Genomic DNA, 24,574 nt, shown 5'->3' with positions numbered 1-24,574 from the left:
GTGAACCTATGGCACGAGTGCCAGAAGTGGCACTCAGAGCCTTCTCTGTGGGCACACATGTCATTACCTCAGCACAGAATTCATCAGAGTTTGTTACTAGAAAGTCAGAGGGACATGGCACTTTGCGATATTTGAGTGGGTTTTGGGTAGCAGTTTGGGCACTTAGTCTCTAAAAGGTTTGCCATCACTGACTTAGTTCATAGCATTCCAGATCATGAATTACAATAACCATTGTTTGGCAAGCCCACGGGTATCAAGGGCCTGCTGTAATATTAATTGTTTTAGGCTCATGTACTTATCCAATATGGTAAAAAGGAGTTTTAAAAAAAATTGCCATCTTATTTGCACTTGCTTGTTTCTCTAACAATTTCCTAACTTCTATCCCAAAAGTATTAATAAACTTCCCTCTGCTTTACTTTCTTTCCTTTCCTTGTGAGCCTTTCCAGCACCTGACTCCTCTTCTTCCGCTTCTTTTGAGGTTTCTAGTGATTAAAGTGTAAATTGGGAACATCTTCGGCTCCATCTGGGAATTTGTAATTTTGCAGAACATTTAGCTGCCTCTGTCAGAGTATCTCACTAAACTACAAACCTCAGGATTCCATAGGATAGAGCAGTTGCACTTAAAGTGGTGTCAAACTGGATTATTTCTGCAATGTGGATGCAGCCTACCATAGGCTCCTTAGTATCTAGCAAACCAGCCTCCTTAACTATAGAGGTCATATGAGGTAACAGTGGAGTAATCTCCTTTAGAAGTGCAAAACATTTGTCTATTTGAAGATCTAACCTGAAAGGGAAAAAAAACAGCTATCAGAGTATATTCAGGAGATTATTACTAAGGGGCTCAACAGACCACCCCTTAGAAGCGGCTCCATTTCTCCCTTTTGGGCAATGTTGCTTTAGTTAAATCTTTCATTCTGCCAAAACTATTATTTCTTTTTCAAACTCATACTTTTCAGAACACCTGGCCCTTCTGCGACGGCGAGGAGGCAGAATAGCAGCTCCAGAGGCCTTCAAGGCCTCCAGCACTGCCACCTGGCCTCCTCGCCACCGCCACAGGAAATGCCAGGTGATGGTGTTGGAGGCCAAGAGGCCTCCAGGCCACCACCCAGCCCATCTGTGGTGGTGCCGGTGGCAGCGGGAAGCCACAGCTGCGAAGAGACCAGGTGGCCAAGCCTCATCCTCCTCACTGCCACCACCACCGCAGAAGGGCAAGGTGGTGGCCTGGAGGCCTCTTGGCTTCCAACACCACCACCCGGCTTTTCCCTCGGCAGCGGTGATGAGGACAGTTGGGACTAATAGGTGATATTTGCTTCTGTGATACATTTATTTGGCAGAAGTCCTTTTCAGTGGAACCTATTTAATATATATTTAATATATAAATATGCTTTGGATTGCAGTCAATAATAAATGTAACAGTTGTTTTAGAAAAATAGTTATTTGAGGCTGAAAAACAATATGCACACTAATCATATTAGCTATATATTTACAAACCAATAATTTATTTACAGACCAGTTGTTCACATTATAAAATTGGGTGTCTTCTAAAAAAATTTAGACTTAATAGATTTTTGTATGATTTTCTTTCTTTCTTTCTTTCTTTAGTTTTGCAGTGAAATACTTCGGAAATATATAAGTACTGGTGAAGTAGTTCTGCTGCAGCGTGCAGGTATGATATAATCTACTCCATTTTATAAGGCAGACATGTTTGGTTCAAGGACTGACATATACCAATTCTTATGTACTTAACTTTAAAAAGTCAGTAACCCTGCCTGTTATTAGTTCAAAGATAGTCATGGTCCTGCATAAACACTGTACTTTAGTAGGAATTTGCTAATAAAATTACTTTGTCTCCTAATCTGTACCATTGCACATCATATCTTGTAAAGAAAAAACTGAACATTAAAAATCCCCTTGCCTAGTAATCTTTTCCATCATGTAATCTGAAAAATTACTATTTGTGTTAATGGATGTTTCAGTAGTATAAATATTACAGTGATGTCACACGTAAATTTCTCATTTTCTTTAGTCCAGATATTTACAGATTACTGCAGAAATAATATTCCTAGGTTATATTTGAATTCAAAAATACTAAATGACCTGCTGGCCTCTTTGCTCCAGTTCTGTTTGCTGAAAGAACTATTTCTTGTAGTCCACACAGGCATAATGATTAAAATACTGGTAAGTGACCTTCTGATATGTTTCATAGCACACACTTAACATTCAGTAGAATTCCTTCCAGAAAATGGATTTATTGCCAGAAAAACCTTTTTATTTTCTACAAATGCAACCATCCAGAAGGCGTACTGCTTTAAAAGAAAATCCTGATATATCTGTTCAGCTGAGATGATTGAAAAAACCATCACTTAGGACTAGTTGTTCTCAGGTCTGGGAATAGGTTAAGTTACTTACCCTGAATGGGGTTGCGCTCCCCTGAAAATCCAAGTGCGTAGTCTGGAGTACTCCTAGATCCATCTTTGTCCTTTAGACCTTTGTTCTTTGGTCTTAGATACCTAGATAGGCATGATGCCTGGGAATGCTTGAGACCAGTTCAGTTGGTCCAACAACTGTAACCTTTCCTGGACAGGGATAACTTAACCACAGTAGTCCATGCACTGGTATGTTCCTGATTAGACTATTATAGTACAGTAATATTTTAATACTAATAAAACTCAAGTAGTCAGTTTATTGGGAGAAATTTAAATTAAATTTCAGAAGAGTACCCTGTGTTCAACTGATGTAGCAAAAGAAGCCACTGGCGCTTTAAAAGCTAATACAACTTGAATTCTGGAACAGTGTCAAAGATATTAAATGGCCCGATGTGTACAGGTGGAAGAACCATCCTTGAGAATAAGACAGCTATCACCAATTAAGCATATTCTGATCGGACAGGTCAAGCAAAACAATCTTCTAAAGTCTTGTTTAGGTCAAGAGGAGATGTTAGAAATTTATGGTCTTGCCTATCTGTCCCTGGTTTACCCACAAGTCTTGCAGGAGCTCACATAGTGATCAACGAACCCGGAACTCTTGGGTGACCAGGTGGAAGGTGTTGTAAAATCTGAAATACTCTACTAACTGGCTGTTGTGACAGAGTTCAGAGCCTGGTTATCATTGCACAGACACAACTCCCAACACTTTTAAAAAAATATGGGGCAGTAATAGGAGAGGCCTTGAGTCTTTACATTCCCAGTCAGAGGACAGCTGAAAACTGGTCAGTGATACCTGCATAAATGATCTATTCATAGATATCTCTTATTCAGGAGGCATCTTTGAAGAACTGGCACACATTTCTTCATCAAGCAACCATGTCTAAACTTTTAGGTGTGAGCTCTTTATAGGCCTAGGTGGCCATTTAGCATATCCTTCTACTCCCATGGAGACAGAGATTTATCTGCATTTTGACTATGTGCAAGTTTGCTTGCTGTCTCCTCTAAGTGCTCTTGACTGCTCAGATCTGCTTAGAGGTCCCTTGACATAGGCGCTTCCTTCAGTGATCATTCATAGCATCCGGTGAGCAGTCACACATTGGGTGACATGCATCTTGAAAAGTTACACCAGAAACTAAATTAGATGGCAGCATGCTCACCCCATTACCATTTGAGATGTGGAGTCGGGGGGGGGGGGGATTTATTTTTTAAAGAACTTTTCTTCCTGAAGACTTTTTTTAAAAAGAAAAAGATTGAAAAATGGATCCTATAATTTTTGTTAGAAAGATGAATAAAATATTTAGGACAGAGTGTTCACATATACTGTTCCCAAATAATTTCTAAAAATTACAGTGCACCCGCATCATACGTGGTTTTCAGTTTATGCTGAAAGCCACATGACAGAAGAGGCAATAGTGTGCTCGCCCGTGACGCGTGCACTGCACTGTGCCACATACGCAAGCCCCATTGTGCTCAAGCATATGCAGTATTTGCCTTACGGGGGTGTGTGTGTGTTCCAGAACGTATTCCCCTGTGTAAGGAAAGGGCGCACTGTATTTCAGAGGAAGACTGTTGTTTGAGATAATGAAAACGATCACATCACTATCATCCCTTGTCTTGGTTTTCTTTTGTAAATTCGTTTTATCGGAAATTAGTGAATTATATCTGCTTAAAAGTATGGAGAACTAGGGGAGACAAAATAATTTTTTTTGTTTCATTAAAGCTGAAGTTTTATTCTGTTTTCTTTGGGAAATTTCAGCCAGCTCCTCACACTGACAAAACTAAAGAAAATGTCTTTAGCTGTCATTTTAATGTACTTATTTTTGCTTAGCCAACTGTAGACATCCTCCTCAAAGTTTTTGAACAAGTGGCTTCCATGAAATTAAAAGACACAGTGCCTGACTTAATTAACATCTCATGTAAGGTATGACTTAAATTATTATTGTTTGAGCCCATCATAAATGCTTCTCTTCCTAATGATTCTACTTTGCTGTATCCTTTTCTGCTTTTGCTACATACCATCTCTTCATTCTTGAAAAGTTTATTATTAGTGTTAATATTTTTTGTTGGAGTACTATTTTAAGCCAAAACCTAGATGCTAACCCCACTCCCAAATCCAACGGTAAGAAATAAGAATTCACTATAAGAAATAAGAATTTCTAGAAGAACAAATGTTCCAAGAATATGGAGTAAGACCTTGCTATTTCCATAATATGTAATGGGCAGAAGGTAGACAGGGGTTTATAGGGATTTTACTGGATGATTAAAAGTGAGCAAACAACACTTTCTGACTTTAAAATTTGTTTGAAAAATCACAAACAATATTTCTCTCCCTCTAAATTAATATATTAACATATCTGATTTTAGAAGTTGAAATAAAGTCAGCACTTGGTACCCATTGGGGTTTAGTTCCAGGTCATATCATGGCATAATAAAATGGTGTTCCTTATAAAAAATGGCAAAATCAAGTTTTGCTAATTAGAATTGTTGTTGTTGTTGTGAAATATTTTCAAGCCGTGGAGGGTGAAATCCGTGAATGCAGAATCTGTGAATAAGGAGGGCTGACTACAGATCTTCAGTAAATGGATTGAACAGGTACAGTGGTGAATTGGCTTTTTCCTCTATTTTGTATCAAAATCTCTTCGATGGTGGTTGAGGGTTTTTATAAAAATATGGCAAGCCTGAAATCTATATTGTTCCAGTACAGTTGACCCTCCATGTTCACAGATTCTGCATCCAAGGATTCAACCATCCACAACTTGAAAATGTTTTTTAAAAATCCCAAAAGCAAACCTTTATTTTGTCATTTTATATAAGGGATGCCATTGTACTACCTTATAGTATATACTGGGTCTTGAACATCCATAGATATTGGAACCAAACTCCAGCAGATACCAAGAGCCTACTGTATTATAGACATAGTATGCTTAGAAAGGAATGAGGAAATAAGAGGATAATAATAATAAGAAGAATAAGAAGAATAAGTAGAAGTTTTATTTATAGACCGCTATTCCGCAATGATCATAGCGGTGTACAGTAAAAATTGCAATACAATACAAAAAATTGCAAGGCCTCTCTCCCCCTCAAGATGGTGGTCGGGGGGAGGGCTCTTAGTCTTGCCAGGCCAGGCCTCATCTCTCCCCCTCAAGATGGTGGTCGGGGGGAAGGCTCTTAGTCTTTCCAGGCCAGGCCTCGTCTCTCCCCCTCAAGATGGTGGTCGGGGGGAGGGTGCTTAGTCTTGCCAGGCCAGGCCTCGTCTCTCCCCCTCAAGATGGTGGTCGGGGGGATAAGAGAAAATAAAGTTTCTACCTAGGTAAGGCAAAACAGTCTTATTTGGATTTGGGCTTAAATGAACACTGGGATGGCCTCTTGAACACTGACATTTGATAGCATTTACTATATTCCTCTGGACCAGTAGGAAAATTCAGAGAGTTCCTGTGGAGAACCAAATGGCACCATTTAGTGAAGGCACAAATTCAGAGTCTGTTAACAGACCTGTACTTCGTATTGACATTGGCTCTGCCTTATAATAACCACAATGTAATCGACATTGCTTTATAGACTATAGTAAAGTGTTTGACTACATAGGTCACAATAAGCTATGGATGGTTCTTAGAGGAATGGGAGCGTCACCACATCTGATAGTCCTAATGAAGAATCTGTACTTGAGACAAGAGGTTACTGTTAGAACAGAATATGGAAAAACAGAATGGTTCCCCATTGCAAAAGAGTCAGGCAAGGCTGCATTCTATCCCCCTGATTGTTTAACATGTATGCAGAAAATATTCTGCAAAGAGCAGGGTTAGACTCAGAAGGAAGAGTGAAGTTAGGAGGAAAAAACATTGTCTAAAATACATGGATAACACCGTAATACTAACAAAAAATATCACAGACCTCGAAAAAATTACTAAGGAAGGTCAAAGAAAGTGCAAAGGCAGGTTTAATGCTAAACATAAAGAAAACAAAAATAATGACTAGACCCTAGACAATGAGAAAATTGAAATAGTTAAAGAGTTCCTGCACTTTAGATCAAACATTGTTCAAAATGGAGATTGTGATCAAGGAATCAAAAGAACAAGACAAGATCTTAACGTGTAAAGATATAAAACAGAGCACTAAAGTCAGAATCATTCAAGCTTTTGTATTCCCCATTACCATGTATGGATGTGAGAGTTGGACAGTGAAGAAAGCCAATAATAAGAAAATCAATTTATTTGAAATTTGTTGCTCAAAAAGAGTGCTGAGGATACCATGAACATCCAAGAAGACAAACAAATGGGGCCTTGAACAGATGAGGCCTGAGGTCTCCTTGGAAGCCAAGATACTCAAATTGAGGCTTTTGTATTTTGGCCTCCTCATGAGAAGGCATGACTTATTAAAAAGACAATAGTGCTGGGAAAAGTAGAGGATAGTAAAAAGAGAGGAAGATTGCACATCAGGTGGGCAGACTCAATCAGGGAAGTCATAAGCCTGAATCTACAGGAACTAAGCAGAGCAGTGGAGGATAGGGGGTCTTGGAGATGTCTCATGCACAGGGTCGCCATGAGATTGGGGTCAAATTCAAGGCAGTTAATAACAACAACAATAATCCACATTGCCTATGAATATTATAACTTAATTAATCAGATTCTGGAGGGGGGTTAGGAATTAGATGGATATAAGTGTTAAAATAACAGATTTCTCTGTGGAATTTGTCTACAAGCTTCTCTTCATCCTAAACCTAAGTCATATAAGATATAACATAGCTGCATTATCCAACTATTTCTGTTCTATCCTTTTTTCAGAATATTGTAATCTCAAATTACTTGGGAAATCTCCAAGGATGTTCATGTTAAGTTTTTGTTTTTGCTTTCTTTTTTTTTCACACCATAGCTTATTGATGCTGGAATGGTTCTTGAATATGAGCATTTTGGCTGTATTATACGGTTTCTAAATCAACTGCAAGTTTCAAGTCAGGAAATAACCACTTTTATGACCAGGTATGTATTTTTCTCATAAAAGTTGTGTTACAACAGATAGATACATTGTCTTAACTACAACTTGGGAAAATGCCAATCTGTACTTTTTGCCTAAGAAAGCGCTTTGAAATTCATGGGACTGCCTTTAGTCCCTATATCAGGAGAAAGGCAGGATATAAATAAATAAAATAAATTTGTTTCTGGGCACAGTTCAAAGTGCTGGTTATGACTTATAAAGCTCTACATGGCTTAGGTCCAGACTATTTGAACCTGCCAGAGTTTTATGATCATCAGGGAAGTCTTTCTCTTAGTCCCACCACCATCAGAAGCTTGCTTGTTGAGATGAGAGAGAGCCTTCTTGGTGGCTGTTCCCAGTCACTGGGAGGCTAGACTGCCCCCCTACACCAACACACACCTGCTTTCCTTTAACTGGTAAACAAGAACATTCTTATTTAATCACATTTTTTAGCCAGCAAGGTTTTTTTGGAAGCTGCCTTGGATCTTGTCCAAAACAGCTTCCAAAACAATTAATTAAAAATAGTTTTTTGTGGGTTTTTCAGGCTAAGTGGCCATGTTCTATAAGAGTTTATTCCTGAGGTTTTGCCAGCATCTGTGGCTGGCATCTACGGATGCTGGAGAAACATCAGGAATAAACTCTTACAGAACATGGCCACATAGCCCGAAAAACCCACAAAAAACTATGGACACCAGCCATGAAAGTTCGACTTCACAATTAATTAAAAACATTTACAAAAGTTTAAAACCAATCAAAAAACATTAAAACACTGTTAAACTGATTCAGAATCACACAAAAGTTAAGAACAGGTAAAACATAGATCTACATTAAAAACCGTACAGGGCCTATAGTAATATCACCAATAAAAATGCAGTAGAGTCCCAATTATCTGACATAAACGGGCCCGACTGATCGTTGGATAACCTAAAATGTTGGATAATCTGGAGGGGCCAAGTAGTTGTCCCCAATGACAGCGAGTGTGCACGTGCACCACCATTGAGCCCAAAAGTCCTTCGCCTTCCTTCCTTCCCTCTTTCCCTCCCCGTCTCCTTCCCTCCCTCCTTCCCTGCTTACCTCCTGAGACCGGCTTCCTCTGCAGCGGCTTCTGCCCTGGCTTGGCTGCGGTGGGGGCAAATCTGCCGGGGCTGGGAGAGGGCTGAGGTTCCAAGCTGCAAAGGAGAGGACTGGGCACTTGGCCCAGTCCTCCTTCATGACTTGGATTTTCTCTCAGCCCGAAGGGAATCTGCTGACTCCCTGCGGGCTGAAAGAATCCAAGCTGCTGAGAAGAGGCCTGGGCCGTGCACCCAGACCTCTCTTCCGCACGGCCCACGTCTCTCCTTGGCGCGGCTTGGATTCCTTCAGTCCGAAGGGAGTCTGAGGACTCCCTTTGGGCTGAGGAAATCCAAGCCTCACTGAGGAGAGGCCTGGACCAACAGCCCATACCTCTCCCTTGATTCCTTCAGTCAAAGAAAAAGAGCCCTTCCTCCAGTCCATCTGCCTTGGTCCAGGCCTCAGAGGGAGATAAGAATTGCTGGACCTGATCCCCTTCCCCACCACTATTCCCTTCTCCATTTGTGTCGTGTCTTTTTAGATTGTAAGCCTGAGGGCAGGGAACATTCTAATTAAAATAAGAATTGTAAACTGCTCTGAGCTTTTAGGGCTGAAGGGCAGGGTATAAATACAGTAAGTAAGTAAATAAATAAATAAAGTGGATCCTTGTTACACGCTGGGTTTTTTTTCCAAGATCCCCCGTGTATAACAAAATCCGTGTATGCTCAAGTCCCATTAAATATAATGACATAGCAAAATGATGTCCCATATAAAAATGGAAAATCAAGGTTTGATATTTGAAATGTATACTTTTGGGGAACATTTTCAAACCGTGTATGCTTCAATCCGTGTATAAAAAATCTGTGTATAAGTAGGGCAAATTGTAAAACAGGATTCCCCTCTTGTCTTTTCCTAAGTAGTTTGAGGCTTTTCTTCCCTCAGAACTGTTTCTCTAACCCTTGGTCCTCCCACTTCCTTAAACCTCTTTATTATTATTAAATGTTTTTAATATACTTGGTAGCATATTTTGATGTTATTGAATAATCAACTTCAGGCCACTCCTTTGTGAACAAAACGAAAATAACTTATTTACAGAAAGAGCTTATCATGGCATCTCTTTTGGTAGTTGGTTCTCAAAGCTTGTGGTTACAAAGTGACTTTGTTTCAGTTAACTCAGTGACTTCAACTGTGTTTTAGTTCTTTACACATACCTTTCATTAAAGCTCATTCATTAGAAGTTTAAATGCTATGAATCTCTTGGTTTATTTGTAAGTTACAATTCTACAGAATAATGTGAATCTGAGTCTTCCCTTCACTGGATCTCCACTGCCCAAAACATTTATCACTTTAAACTAATTTTGCATGACTTTTGTCCTTCTGAAATCTTTCCTCCTTATATCTGAATCTGAATCCCCTTTAAGGCTAAACCCTTAGTTCCAACTGCACTCTTGGCAGTTCTAAGACACACTCATCCTTTCTGTGCTGAACATTTCCATCTTGCCAGTGTCTCTCCACACTTTGCCATCTTGGATTGAAAGGAAATCATATTCAAATTTCCACCACTGCTCCTCATGGCCTGATAGATTGAGGTTTCCCAGTGCAAGAATGTAAATGAAGGGCACCTAAGCTACACTCAAAGCACATCACCTGACTACCAAAGTTTAATACAGAACAGATTGGATTTTCACACTAGAAATTGTAGTAGAAAAGTAGCAGGAAAGGAGGCCATTAATGGATTTTGTGTGTGTGTGTGTTTATAAAAGAAACACTTTCCAAATGGTCCCCCACCAAGAGAACAAAGAAAAAGATAAGTCCCAGTCAAAGATGCTGTTATGTTATTGCAGTAGCAATTTACCCACCCATTTTCTGTTGTAATCTCCTAAGAGAATGGGGAAATGAGGTGGCTGATGTTTGGGTAATATTATTCTCTTACCACTGAACTAGGCAGTACTATCAGCGGTTTCAACAGACTGCTTCATCCACTATTGTTAAAGTATTCTAAAAGAAAAAGATTGTGCCCACAAACCATGTTAAAGTGTTACAGAGAGTTCAGATGCATACTGTCATGTTTGTATACTGCAGCTACTTCTCTTCAGCTCTTTTACTCATGGATGCTGCAAATAACACGGATGAGATGGTACAGTGCACATATGCTTGAGCCCCATTACAAATAATGTGGCTCGTGGCGGTGTGCCACAGGCGCATGCACCATTATTTCTTCCGGTGCACAGTGCCAGAAGAAGCAGCGTATAATGTGCCCGTGTATGACATGGGCAGACTGTATACTGCAAAGTATATCTTGTGGAATCCTGACTTGCCAGGGAAAAGGCTATGTTAATTAAGACTTTGAATTGCTTCTTTGTATGTTAAATCTAAATTTAAGGTTTCTCAAATGGATGATTATATAAAAATTATTCTTAAGATTTCAGGGAAGACATTTCAAAAAGGCCTGCCTTTGTGACTTTGATTCAGCAGTTGCAGAATTTCAGGTACAATGCACATATTTGTTATGAAAGCAGACTTGAGAGTTACTTAATGCCATAATGCTATGTAACCCTGAATGTACATCTGTCCGAAAAGGACACTCAAATAAGTTTTGGGGAATTCTAAATTTGCTCAGTGGTAGTGGCTGGATTACATAGCCATGGGACCAAGTCCCTATGTATACCAAGTCCAGAGACATGAATTCCAGAGGCAGGTTTCTAATCAGTTTATTTAAAGGGGAAAATCGACAATCATCCAAAACATACAACAACACACGTTCATAAGGACTAAGAAATTTAAAGGTGTTAATGTTGGAACAGAGAAGGTTGAACTAACAGAAATACTACACATGTATAAATAGCTGCTCCGCTTGTTACAGGTCCGAAGATGGAAAGAGAACTCACTCACTCCCAAGGCAAACAGAGGTTGGCAAGCGAGAGAGGGGTTAGCCAAGCAAACCAGTAGCATGTATGCCCAGTACTGAACTAATCCAAGGAAACAAAGTCAGGGTATAGAAAAAGCCAAATGAGGGTATCCCTTTGAAATGGGTTTGGATAGCTTTGATATCAGTTTTCCAAGAAGGTAACCCTAGGGTGTGAAGATGAATGATTGCTGACAGATATTAGTGACAGATATTAAATAATTGGATGAACGGTTGAAATGATTGATTTTTAGTGGAAGATATGTTGAAAGAAAATAAAAAGCCTATCCTCAGCAGACAGCATTTTTATGTGTTACTCAAATATCTTGGTATTCAGAACATTAGTTTGGTCCTAAGAGAGGTTACTATTAAATAGCAGTCAGATTACTATTATTATTATTATTATTATTATTATTATTATTATTATTATTAACCTTTATTTATAAAGCACTGCAAATTTACACAGCGCTGTACATACAGTCTTTTTAATTAGATGGTTCCCTGCCCTCAGGCTTACAATCATTAGACTATTTTGGCTAAGGCAGTGAATTTAAGACATTTCTTCTAATTCCCCAAATCATGCTGAGGGATAGTTCTTAATTTATTTGTACAACAAGGATACTAAATTTTGAACCAATACTTTCTGCTTTTTGTATAACTATTTGAATGCTTTGCTTTTAAAATTTAAAGGTCTGAGGATAATTGCCAGTAATAAACAAACCCAGTTAATTGAACTCAGTTCTCTTTCCAAGTAACACTAATTATATTAATTATTAATATTTATATTATTTATTTATAATTACTATTTATATTATTTGTTTATATTTATATTATTTATTCATAATTATTAATTATGTTTGCCACATTTGTGTTCTGCTCATATGTTGTAATTATATATATATATATTTATCACTTTTTGAACAGCATTGTAAAGAAAAAGATGACTGGGCTAAATTGGGAACTTTGTACATAAATGTAAGGAGAGGGTGTGGAAATGTTGATGACCTGCAGAAGTACTCATTGTGCATTGCTAACATCCTAACCAGTGCCATGAAGGAAGAGACGCCAGTGATTCCTTTTTGTGTATTTGCAGCTGCAGGTAAAATTGGTGGAATATTTATTTCAGAGTCCTATGCAAGGAGAAAACAAGGGTTCTGTTTAATGAAATATGGGTACATTTCCACATTAAATTCCACTTTAATTCAAAAACATTAATTCCCCCCTCCCATTTATATTGTAGTACAATAGCACCACACATATTTCACTGTCAAAAACACAGCCCAGGCAAGCAAGCAAAATTTGGACACAAACAGGGAGAATATATTGGAGGACAATTGATGTAACTAGTATCTGCTTAGCTTCCTTTTTTGTTGTTAGTTTTTTGTTTTTGTTCTTGTTTTGTTTTGTTTTGTTTTGGCTGCCTTGGGATTCCCCACTGGGAAGGGAAGCACTTGCTAGAAGGATTTATCAAGCAAAACATTTGAAGACAAGTTGAGGTCTTTTATTTACCAACCTATGCAACTGATGGTAAATACCTAATTTAATCTCTAGATGTTCATTTGAAGATTCTGTACTACTGTATGTTTAGACTTGTGAATGTTCAATTGTATGTGGGAGTTCTTACTTATAACTGACCTGTTTGATCCAAACAAATTCATTATACCCATTTTACTTAATTGTAAAAAAAAAAACTAGAAGAAATCTGAGGTGATACTTCCTAATACTTTTCTTTTCTAGTTAATGCTGATGGACGTCATACTGAAGCAGACAAAAATTTACTGGGAAGGATTGGGATAAGTGTTATGTTTTCATATTACAGAAAGCAGCAGTGGTCAAAGGTACTTTACTTAATTACATTCTGCAGGCTCTCTAGATTAAATGTTTGAATGGAAGAAAACAGATAGTCCACAGGTTCAGATGAACACATCACCTTCATATAAAGGCTGTATATGTAGTGGCTATAGGAGCAAGCGTCAGGGTAATGTTGCTAGACACTGTAGGCTTACGGTTGCTGTATTTTTCTTCCACATAACTGGGACAAAAGTATGTGGAACTGGATTGAGCTGATAATCCAGGGAGGGGAGCATATCTACATCTTCATTACCACTCTGTGAATGGCCAGGGAAGATCTGCCACCAAGCATGTCTTTCCTTCATTGGAGTGAAGATGGAAAATTGTATCCTAGATCTCCATTATCTCACCCATGGTGGCTGGCACAATCCCTCTTCAGAGCTCTATTCTGTCATACAGGGTTGCCTGGTTGAAAATTGGAGAGAATTCCACACTTTCGGTGGTTGCATAGATTAAGGAATTCAGCAGGTATTGCTTTTTCCTGGGTTGCATGACAAGCAATGCCTGCTAAAATTTCCTTCTCTTCATAAATATTAAGTGCTGGAAAACTCTCCAGCTTTTATTTGGGCAACCCTAATTTTCTGTGAGCAGAAAATTTGCCCTCACTTTTCCTTCTGTTCTACATTCTCCCTGCCAGCCTCCCTTCCCTCACACCAGTTAGAATTTAAAAAAGAAAGAAGGAGCTCTTTGCTTCTAAGCAGCCCCAAGAGTAAATGCAGTCCCTTCTGTTCTTGAGACTGAGAGTCAGCATGGTATAGTGGTTTGAGCATTGGACTTGTAAAGACTGGTGCTCCGGTAATTTCTTCTTTTCCTTTTATATCATAGGCCAGGAAGGTTCTGGATGTACTTCACGCTTTACAGATACCTTTCACATTTTTTAAAGGACTACTTGGTCATGAGAGATTGGCACCAAGATGCCATATTGTTAATGTTGCTGTGGAAATCTTCCTCAAATGTGGAAGCCTAGATGGAGCAATTTGGGTACTGAAAGGTAAATTTTCATTAACAAAAATACAATTGGATGAAATTATGCTTTTTTTTTTTTTAAGGTGCGGTTGTTAGTGTTTAATGTTATAACAGAATTACTTGGAGAACTGAATGTTGAGAGAGTTAATATATATTGAAAGCATTTTTATTCCCCACTTTGCCCAGCCTTAAGTTCAGTAAAAGCACCAGATTTCCTGTTTGTAACCTTTAAAAAGACCCAAAAAGAAAGGGAAGGAGAGAAAAAAACCAAGTTGTGCAAGTTCACATTTTCAAATTACATGTTTTAACATTTTGCTGCCCCATCTTTAAAAATAAATATAATACACAGGAGATAGTACAATATGAATTATATTGTCCTGCCAATTTTGGCAGCTTCCCCAGATCACTATTACCCTTCTCCTCAAAACAATTGTTGTCCAAAGGGGAGATTTTCCACTGTTGGAAACCTTAGAATCAGTGATTTTCCTCCAAAGCAAGTTGTAGGGCCTGGGGTACTTTTAAGATTTAGAAGAAAACCTCTTGTTTTGTTTTAAGTGGGGAAAACACATTTTTTGAGGGGAAACATTTGTCCCTGGACCAATCAAACCTGCCCAATGTAAAAGAGAACAACTGTGCTCAATCATCTAAGTTTTCTTATTGTACATGATTCATATTGTGTTAAATTAGCTTTGCTCAAGTTAGTTGTCTCTAAATGTGTTGGGACTGCAGCTCCATTAGGTAAAGACATTTTAGTTGTTATTCTTCAGTAGGGAGACAGCCAGACATTGATTGTCCAGTTCCACCTAAAAAAAAATTAGGAAGGAAAATAAGCAGATATTGATTTACTAAATTGTTTTTTTTTTCTGAGTATGCCACTGCATTCTGGGAAGGAAGGGCTGACTCAACAACATTGCAGGGTGCTTTGTGATGTTCTTGCGGTGTTCTTTTGGATCCCACTTCTGTCCCATGTTTTCTTAGTTTCAGTGAAACTTAGGGGCTTGACAGATGGGTGGCCTGCAGCTGCTCCTTTTTGCCCCAGATCGTTGCTCCTTCCTGGGAACAAAAAGAAGCTGCTGAAAGCAGCTTCTTGGAAGGGGCGCCATTTTGGTGCTCACGCACCATGATGATACCCCTTGCATGGAGCGCCATTTGGGTGCTGCGATGCCCGTGTGTCATGGCGTGCCCCATGTGGACGGGTGGCAAAAGTAGGGCTGGCCGTGTGTGGACTCACAGCCCTACCGAGCCCTACTTTCGGACCCAGGCTGGCACAAAGTGCCAGTCTGTTTAGGGCCTTTGTTACTTTTTCAGAGGCAACTGTCCAAGGAATAGAGTAAATTGACTTGTAGGTTCTAGCAAGTGGTTATTCATCCATAATAATGCTGTCACTCCTGGAAGTAGTCTAGTAGCAGAACCAAATGGTATTCCAGCTCCAGATATTGTGGGATGACTAGGCATGTTACTGCATTGTTGAGTATTAGACTGTAACTTCTGGGTTTTTTCATTATTTATGACTATTTTGTCACCTTTTAAAATATCAATATTAAAATCTCCAGAGTCAGACTGGGTAATAAATACACTATCATGGCCTTGTGATAGAATGGATGTTCTTAATCGACATAATTTGTTATGTACAATGGCAACTGAATACATTACAAAGTCACGATATGGAGAAGCATTCGAAGTCTTACAAAATCTACCAGGCTTTCAGAATTCTTCTGGTAAGTGTTTTGTTTTATATACAATAAATAAATATGCATGCAGTTCACATGTCATTTTGACCAATACCTTTTTCTCATCCTGTAAGTGGTTGAGGTGAATAGTTTGTTTCATTAGACCAGGGGCAGGCAACCTGCAGCCCGCGGGCCGGATGCGGCTCGGCAAGGCCTTGGGACTGGCCCCTGCCCGGTCCTGCTGCCAATTGCCGCCGGAGCCTTTGGCCTCTCGCGTGAGGGCGTGGGGCCTTTGGCCTATCAGGAGGAGGGGCAAGTGGCAGACAAGGGGGGCAATTGTCTATAGAAGCCTCAGAAACATGCATCTATATTAACATTTTTTAAAAATCAGCAAATTTTTTCATGTGTCCTCGATTTTTTATATAAAAGTGTCCTCCATTTGAATATTTTGTCCTACATTTGTCCCGGTTTATTTATGTATTTAATTTTTTTTTATAATTATTTAATTATTTATTTTTTCCTCCCCCCCCCCCCCAGTTGTCTGAGGGACAGCAACCTGGCCCCCGGCTCAAAAAGGTTGCCTACCCCTGCATTAGACGATGGTTGGTAACCATCACTTTTTTTCTTTCTCCCTCAAACAACCACTTCTTGTTTTTATCTTGTATCAACTTTCTTGAAGTGTAGAGAATTAAGTAATCATGGTGCATGCATTTCTTAAAACACTTAGAGTAAGATACAGTGTTATTAAACTGTTGCATCTCTGCCAGCCAACCCATCTGAAAGTATTCTTTCCTTGCTCCTTGCCACTCTTTCCTTGCTGTCATGTCTTGTTCTGTCATTTCTCCCTTTCAGTCAGAAAGCAAGGACAAAAGCTTATCATTTAGGCAGTGTAGACATACTTTTCTAGGTACATTTTCCATCAGGTTGTTCCATCACTAACCCAGTGCCTGCTTTTAATTTAGAGTCCAAATCAGTAGCATGTTTTGCACACTCTTCAGGGTTGGTTACTAAGTGTTTTTCTTCAGTAGGATTCAGAATGTTTCAGTGGTTCCACCACCAGGAACAACTCCATTGAATAATGTTGTACATGTGCAATGGTGGCAATAAAATCTATCTACATTGCCATCATTACCGCAGAATAGGCTCTAAAGTGGGTTCTCACTCATATACCATCAGTTGTCTTTCAAGTCTTTATCCACCATTGTTTTAACTGTCTACCCAAGCATTTCATTGTCCTCAGTTCCCATATGTCAGGCTTTAATAGAACAATTAATTAGTGGCAAGAAAATTCCACCAGAGCATACATACATTTTTAGTAGCTTCCACCATCACTTACAGAGGTAGTGAGTGTCAAGTAATCTAGATCTGGTAGCTTTTACTAGTGAAGATTGACAAAAGACCCATGTCCTGTCCAGTAGTCTTTTGTTAAAGGAGCATCTTCAGAGTGCTACTCACAGATCACTTTCATCTGTATTCAGCCATATGTTTATTGAGCCAGACCCATGGTTGACATTTAAGCCATGAAATCCAGAGCTGTTTCAGGTAAAGAGGCCTTGGTGTGGATGCTGAATGCACACACTCAAACCTTGATAATTCCTAGACAAGGGTGTCTTAGTGGAGGAATTGACTCAGGATACATCACTGTGATGCCATCTCTTCTCCTGCTTGGTCTTGACTTCTACAATATTCAGCTGGTGGGTACAGTTAGGTCAAATTGACCCGCTCCACTTAACCAGCTGTTGGTTTTATACACTAGATCAGCTTGTTCATCCAAATTTAAATAACGGATCAGTTAGTTCTTTCCAGTTACTGCACTAGTCAGTTTCTGATAGAGCAATAAATAAATCAATAAAACCACAAAGTGTCTCTTATCCCTTCTCCTCTGTTGGTCTGCCATCTTACCTCTCCCTGCCTATCATAACAAAAATGGCAGCACACCCTTTTGTAAATGCGCTTAAAACATTGTCAGGATTTTCGCAGTATGTATCTGGTATCTGTTGAGAAAGCAGTAATGGCTCACAGTTTAAGCAGGGAAAGCTTTTATACGCTAAGTTCAGCCATTAAAACACATAAAAGAAGCGTCACATCTCCTTAACATTCTCGTGAAACCTTGAAATAGGAAAAATATATTATGCTGTGGTTCCTACCATAATGCTGCTAGAGTCAATGTACTACCTCATAACTGAGACAAACTTCTCATTTACAATATTCTTATTTTACAGATACCCTGGATGTATCCCAATACAGCCTTTTGTTTAATAAGCTACTTGGTGCTTGTCTAGAAAGCAAGAACCTTGGAATGTCATCTGCTGTTGTAGACTTCATGCTTACAAAGAATATTCCTGTTGAATTTCATTTACTTAGATCATTAATCACGACACTGGGAAGAAGCTGCTTGTGGCTTAAAGCCAGGACACATTATAAAAGTAAACTGTCTTCAGAACAATATCTGCTGTATTAAATTGATGGGGAAAATCACTTAGAAGGGTTTGGGCAGCAGTCCACACTTATGTATATATTGCTTGGTATTGAAGATCATGTGAAAATTTTGCAGGGATGTTCAATAGGCAACCGTTTTGGATAGTATTTTAAAGATGCCGGGCTACTAATGGCACAGAATTCTCTTATTATGTCAGAATGGCAGTCAGCCAGACAGTAGAGATGATCTTCTGTTATTGCTTTGGTTGATGTTTTTATTGATTGTTTTAAGTTATGGACTGATGTTAATGACTTTTTAAAGGCTGCCTGTCTGAGTTCTGTCTGGGTTTTCTGAGAAAGACCCATTTTTTAATAACTTTCATACATGTTCTGGCATCACTAGTTTCTCTTAGGAAAATAGGGGTTTTGTGACTGTCTGTGCTATTTTATTGAATAGCTTGCTCCCACCCAATGCAGCCATTTTGTTAGTATCTACAGCACTCCAAATTTCTAACAAACTCACTGTCCCTTAAAGGCATGGAATCCCAGCTTCTGGCCTAGTAACTATTTTGAACAAAGAGGGGCAGCGGATAATAGCTGGAGAAGGGAGCACAAAAAATGGATAGTTCCCTGATGGTACCAGAATTGCATAATCAGAACTTTGATGAAACGATGAAGTATTTCCCAGTTTGATAAGACTGCATGGAGCACTTCCAGACATTGTAAACAAGCAAGACAGTTACCTTTTCTTCTTTCCTCCTCTGTTAACACATGTTGACAATGTCCAAAGCATCAATTACAGTAAGGCTGGAAATGGAAGCAACTAAAAGTTACGTAGAACTTCAAATAGTTTCAGATGATAAATGGTGATAAAAGAGCTATCTATCTATACATGTACACAAAAATGCATGTTATTTAGCACTTTAACCCCATATTTATATTTTTACTCTCATTTTAGGTGCTTTAGCATTAGGGTGCTACCCACCACTGGAGGGAAATCTTTACCGTAAGCTTCTTCTAATTCCATCATATATGACTGAGGTGGAGATGCTGCTAGCAATTGAAATTTTCATGGTTGCAAATGCTAGCAGTATTCAGAGTCCGGGTGCTTCCATTCAAATACTTCAGATAGTGCTAAAAAGGTTGGTAAATCTTCTAGATATGTAATTAAATAGTGTATCAAGTGCTCATCTGTTGACTTACAGGAAGAATATTATGATATTATGACAAGAACTTATAACATCTGATTATTAACTATATAGAGAATTTAAGAAATTATATCAAATTTTGCCATTACATGTTGATTAAGAACTTGATTTTCAGTAGCAATAGTCAGCGAAGTGACTGCAAGCACATATAGGTACAAGTACAATAGATGGGAAGGTCTACTCATGTTTCCCAAATCTTTTAGTAATTAACATGAAAAGAAATGGAAAACAAATCTTTGGGGGGAAAATGTGAAACGTACTGTATATGCTCATGTATAAGTCTAGAAATTTTAGTCAAAAAACTGACCCAAAAAACCTGGGTCAGCTTATCCGTGTCAATGTACGTACTGTACCTTAAATCTTAACCACCTTGCCAAAAAGAGGGGGGAAACAATCCCCTTCTCTGAGTAGAGTGATGAGAGGCAAGAGCTTAGTTTACCCTGGAATATCATAAAAGAAAGACTGACTCCTCTATTCTGTTCACTTTGGTGTCGCTTGGGGGGTGGGGGGGGTTGCTGTTTGTTTGTTTGTTTTGAATGCCTGGTAGAAAAATTGTGGCTCTTTGGTACTTCTCAAAGCACCAAATCAGTGCTTCTTTTCAGTTCTCCCAGGACAGATTAAACTCACCTTTCACCAGAGTAGCAGATGGTTTCTTTTTTGATAAGAGTTAATACTTTACCTTAACTCTTGCCTTTAAATCCTTTATGACAAGCGCACATTTTCTTAGCCCCACCTTTGCCTGGTTGACGCCCCCACACATTGCAGATATCTCCATTTACCATAGTCCCTTCCTAATCCAAGCCTTTAGAGTAAACAAAGTTATGCCTGTTGGAATTTTATAAGTTTTTTTATTAACTTATACTTATAAGTTCTTTGGCATCATTTTCCGTTGCTTTGTCCTTTACATCCTTTGTTACATGCTCTATACTGTATTTTAACCTTGGTTTATCCATGAGACATATCAAAATCCATAATTTTAGCCCCCAAGTCTGCCCTTGACTTATAAGTAAGGTCAGCATATACTGGAGTATAGGCAGTATTTTTCATGCTAATTCCACATACTATTCCTATACTAAAAATGCAGTTGTCCCTGTTCAGTGACCTTTTCTGTACATACAGTCTTGGATTTTACATTTTAGGAATAAATACATTACAGTCGATTTCTAGACTTTTTATACATTCATTGAAAAATTCTACAGTTCTTCAATGTACAGTTAACACAGTGGTTTACAAAAACAAATATGGACTAAAAATACACTATAATGTTAGTACTACTGACACTAGTCTTAAGTATACTGAGCCATCACCTAATTATTCTGACAATACATCATAGCAATCTAACTTGTCTATCTTCTTAATAATTCTTTAAAGTCATTGTTGAATCATTACTGCTGCTGTTGCTCCATGTCTCTATTCTTTCCTCGCCTGTGGTGCCATCCATAGCCAATTTTTGTTAGCACAAGAACATTGTACATGCTCCTTGGGATGTCATGTTCTTTTAACAGCCATGATATTATATGAAAATTTGCTCCCCTCTCAAGAGTTGTCTTTCTAGCATGTACATGTTTTTCCCATTCCCCTTGATGTTGTTTCCATTTCCTTCTTAATAAATGTTCAGTATTTCTTCATGGTCTCTGTGACTCACACACTTCAGGGGTATTCTACACCTGCACATCTTTGTGACTTTCTGGAACAGTTATATAATATTTTTGGTAGTAGCTCCGCCGACCGTCAACTCTGTCCCTTACTGTTCCTCCTCATTTACCTCAGTTCCTTTTCATCCACCATGGGATGAACTTAGCTACATACTTTTGACAAGGTTGTATTCCATCCTGATATTTCTTTACTCCTCAAAGTCTTACTTTCCTTTCACCTGAATCAGGACATTTTTTGCCAGCTTTAATACAAAACCCTTCTTCGGACTTCTAATCACCTCTACATCCACATAGTGATCATAAGGATGCTTGCCTTTTATCTCAACCAAATGTCAAACTCAAGAAAAAGTACCAGAGTACTGAATATGCTACTTGGATTTGAGACTTGATGACAGGTATCAGCACAGTGCTTCTCAAAGTGGATGGTCTCAACTATACAGCTTGTTATGAACTAGCTAAAAACCACCTGTTCAAATCCATGCACATTCTGCCAGAGCAGCAGCTACTGCTTCTACCTTCCTGAGTGGTGTATACCAGTAGATGATGTATGTAGGGTTGCAGTATGCACTACTAACCTTTATATTGCACTATAGGCTAGATGCTTGGTCCAGAACCGATGCAGCCTTTGTGAGGAACATTTTCAAACCGTGGATGCTTGAATCCGTGTATAAAAATCCGTGTATAAGAAGGGCCGACTGCCATATTTTGATGTTGACTGCCATCAAGTCAACTTTGACTTGTGACAACTCTATGACTGAGAGATGTCTAAGGGCCGGTACAGACTGAAGCGGTCATCATGCCACCCTACTGCCCACACGGAGGCAGCTTTTTGACACTCCGGCAGTGTGGCGTTTAGACGCTGCATGCAGCAGGAACGCAGAAAAACTGTGATGGCGGCGGAAAATTTTGCCGCTTCTTTTTGGGCCGGAAAAATGCCACATCGGGGCCCACGATAAGTGTATATAAGTATATTTTAGGAAGAAATAGGATATAACAGCTCTGTGCTAACAACTGGATTTTGGCCCTAATTTCTCTGAGAACATTGTCTTTCAGATGTGAAGACAGCAATGTACGCAACGATGATGACTATCGAAGTGCAGTGGAGAGGCTGATTCAAGCTGCTCGCATATCTACTCCAAGGCTTTTCATAAAGCATTTGACAGTAAATATTAACAAGGAGCAAGTTTACAGTTTGGAATATGCTTCTGTACTGAAGTGGTTGAAAGAGAATATGAAATGGGCAGGGAAAGTCTGGCTTTTTTAGTCACTTGTTAAGATTTCAGTTGACCGTAATCATTGTTTAAAATAATAAATCAATAAAGATGGTTTCTGTTGTGTTCATACTCTTCTCATAGTTTATATAATTCAGTGTTTCCATTTCTAGCATATGAAACGTTAGAGAAAAGAGTGTTCTTAAAGTCATAACAAAAAGATAAGCCCTTTACATTTGCTAATACCAGGGGTCAAAGATTTAAGGCCACATAAGCTTTTCTGCCTTCATCACATGGGAAAAAAGAAGGCAGTGCAGCAACCAAGAGTGTGAATATGGGACTGTTCCATCACTGACACAATGGATTTTACCTTCGAAAACCAAGGATCACAGATGATCTATGTGGTAAAAATCTTTGAATGCTTTGGGTATTGTTTTGTATTGATATAGTCTTCATTTGAAAAATGCTGACTTAAAAAGATTTAATTTCGCGACTAGGCACATTTTTGCAAACCAGTTTATTTCACAGTTGTAGCATAGAGGATGATCATTTTCACCATTTACCATCTTTCATTGCTGGTAGGTGAAAACATTTGACAGATCTAAGTATTATATACACTTGTCTTTCCACATTCGCTGGGGTTAGGAGCACAGGACCTCCATGAATGTGGAAAAACCGCAAATAGCAAAAACATGTTTTTACCTGAGAGTCTAGGAATCTAGTCCTCCAGTGTGACTGTGGTCAGCATCTACCAGACATGCCTAGTGAAGTGTTCTCTCTAGGAATCTATAGGTCCTTCAGTGTGACTTTTGGTTAAAGTTCACCATAGAGTTGTGCTGGAGGACCAAGGTATAACATATTAATAAAATCTATGAATAATCAAATCCACAAAAGTCAAAGCTGCAAATGTGGAGAGTGTTTAGTCAGGAGGGGGAAAAAGATTTCAAGAGTTTCAAATGTTTTTACTAGAAATTGAATGTTCGGGAAAGAAAACAATCTAAGGAACTTGAGGCAACATTCTATGGTATATGTTAGATTTTGTTGCCTGCTCATGTGTATAATTTGAAACCAAGTTCAAAGCTACAGTCTTTGGTTACGTTTCACCTGTCATCAGCCATATTTGCATGTATGCTGCCAGGGACAATGTACAGGACAGCTGTTTGTAACCTACAGGATGTAGCCAAGGGTCCGTTAGGGGAATTTTATTATGTTGTTATTAGTCCGAATATTGCAAGAGGGGGCTGGCTACAAGAGCCCTCCGAGATCGTCTCCCGATGTGTATACGGAGAAGACCAGGGCCTCCCAATAACTGAAGCTGAGACAGATTGCAATAACTAAATGTCTACTTTATTGAACAAAGAAAAGGGGGAACACACACACACAATGCACACACACACATTCAAGGCTCAGGAAGAAAGGTTGGAAATGTGGAAAAGATGTTTAGGCTTTGCTAATGGTATACTCACCAAGATGTAGTCTTCCTCCGGGAAGCGAATGGGAAGTTGGACAGTGAGACAGATCTGCTCCGCAACCTGGGTTTGAGCAGAAATGCCGGCTACCAGAACAGAGGTCTGACTGACGTGGAGTAAGTAGACCTTGTAAATGGCGCGCTGAGCAGCAAAAGTGGGGACTTTTTATAGGCCAAATCTGGCCTGAGGGCAGAGAGTTTTGGTGATTGAAACAAAGGTGTTTAATTGCTTTCTTTCACCTGGATGTCTGGGTCTGATAATATCTATGACTTAAGTTGTTCGGACAACAGATTTGAGGAGGGGGTGATAGCTCCAGGAAAGGCAAACATTTTACTCTTTCTGGCTTGAGATAATCCCTTCATGCGACTTCCCAGACCTTCTGAGATGTTAATGTGGCTGTTCCCCTAAGGAATGTGTACATGTCTTGTCGCCTTGCCAGTAATGGCGGGCAAGCTAGGAGTCTGGCCAGGGGTCATCCAAGGGTTTAACAAGGAGACTTGTCTACATAGCTCCCATCATCATTATTAACCTTTATTTATGAAGCGCTGTAAATTTACACAGCGCTGTACAAGCAATCTTTTTAGTTAGATGGTTCCCTGCCCTCGGGCTTACAATCTAAAAAGACAAGACACAGAAGGAGAAGGGAGTGGTGGAGGGAGAGGGTAAGAGGTCCAGCAGTTCCTCTCTACCTCCGAGGCCTGGACCAAGGCAGATGGACTGGAGGGAGGGCTTGACTTCAAAATGGATGGTTAATCATTTTCCAGGGAAAATACA

The 24,574-nt window shown here is 39.2% G+C and overlaps 1 protein-coding gene across 8 annotated transcripts in view; it reads left to right on the top strand.

Moving 5' to 3' along the window:
- The window catches only part of TOPAZ1 (testis and ovary specific TOPAZ 1), a 49,904-nt gene extending 27,443 nt beyond the window's left edge, over positions 1 to 22,461 (top strand). For all 8 annotated transcript variants that reach the window (XM_042476831.1, XM_042476834.1, XM_042476833.1 and 5 more), the window contains 12 exons: positions 1,603 to 1,666; positions 2,027 to 2,178; positions 4,255 to 4,347; positions 7,296 to 7,402; positions 10,870 to 10,936; positions 12,277 to 12,451; positions 13,090 to 13,190; positions 14,029 to 14,194; positions 15,723 to 15,887; positions 18,062 to 18,265; positions 19,216 to 19,399; positions 22,174 to 22,461. In XM_042476831.1, coding sequence (XP_042332765.1) covers positions 1,603 to 1,666; positions 2,027 to 2,178; positions 4,255 to 4,347; positions 7,296 to 7,402; positions 10,870 to 10,936; positions 12,277 to 12,451; positions 13,090 to 13,190; positions 14,029 to 14,194; positions 15,723 to 15,887; positions 18,062 to 18,265; positions 19,216 to 19,399; positions 22,174 to 22,384 — 1,689 coding nt within the window. In that variant the 3' untranslated portion in view covers positions 22,385 to 22,461. The remainder of the gene's footprint in view (positions 1 to 1,602; positions 1,667 to 2,026; positions 2,179 to 4,254; positions 4,348 to 7,295; positions 7,403 to 10,869; positions 10,937 to 12,276; positions 12,452 to 13,089; positions 13,191 to 14,028; positions 14,195 to 15,722; positions 15,888 to 18,061; positions 18,266 to 19,215; positions 19,400 to 22,173) is intronic.
- Positions 22,462 to 24,574: the final 2,113 nt, after the last annotated feature.

This window comes from Sceloporus undulatus, chromosome 6 (assembly GCF_019175285.1).
Source record: "Sceloporus undulatus isolate JIND9_A2432 ecotype Alabama chromosome 6, SceUnd_v1.1, whole genome shotgun sequence".
NCBI classification, from domain to species: domain Eukaryota; kingdom Metazoa; phylum Chordata; class Lepidosauria; order Squamata; family Phrynosomatidae; genus Sceloporus; species Sceloporus undulatus.
This window is presented reverse-complemented; position numbering and strand designations above follow the sequence as displayed.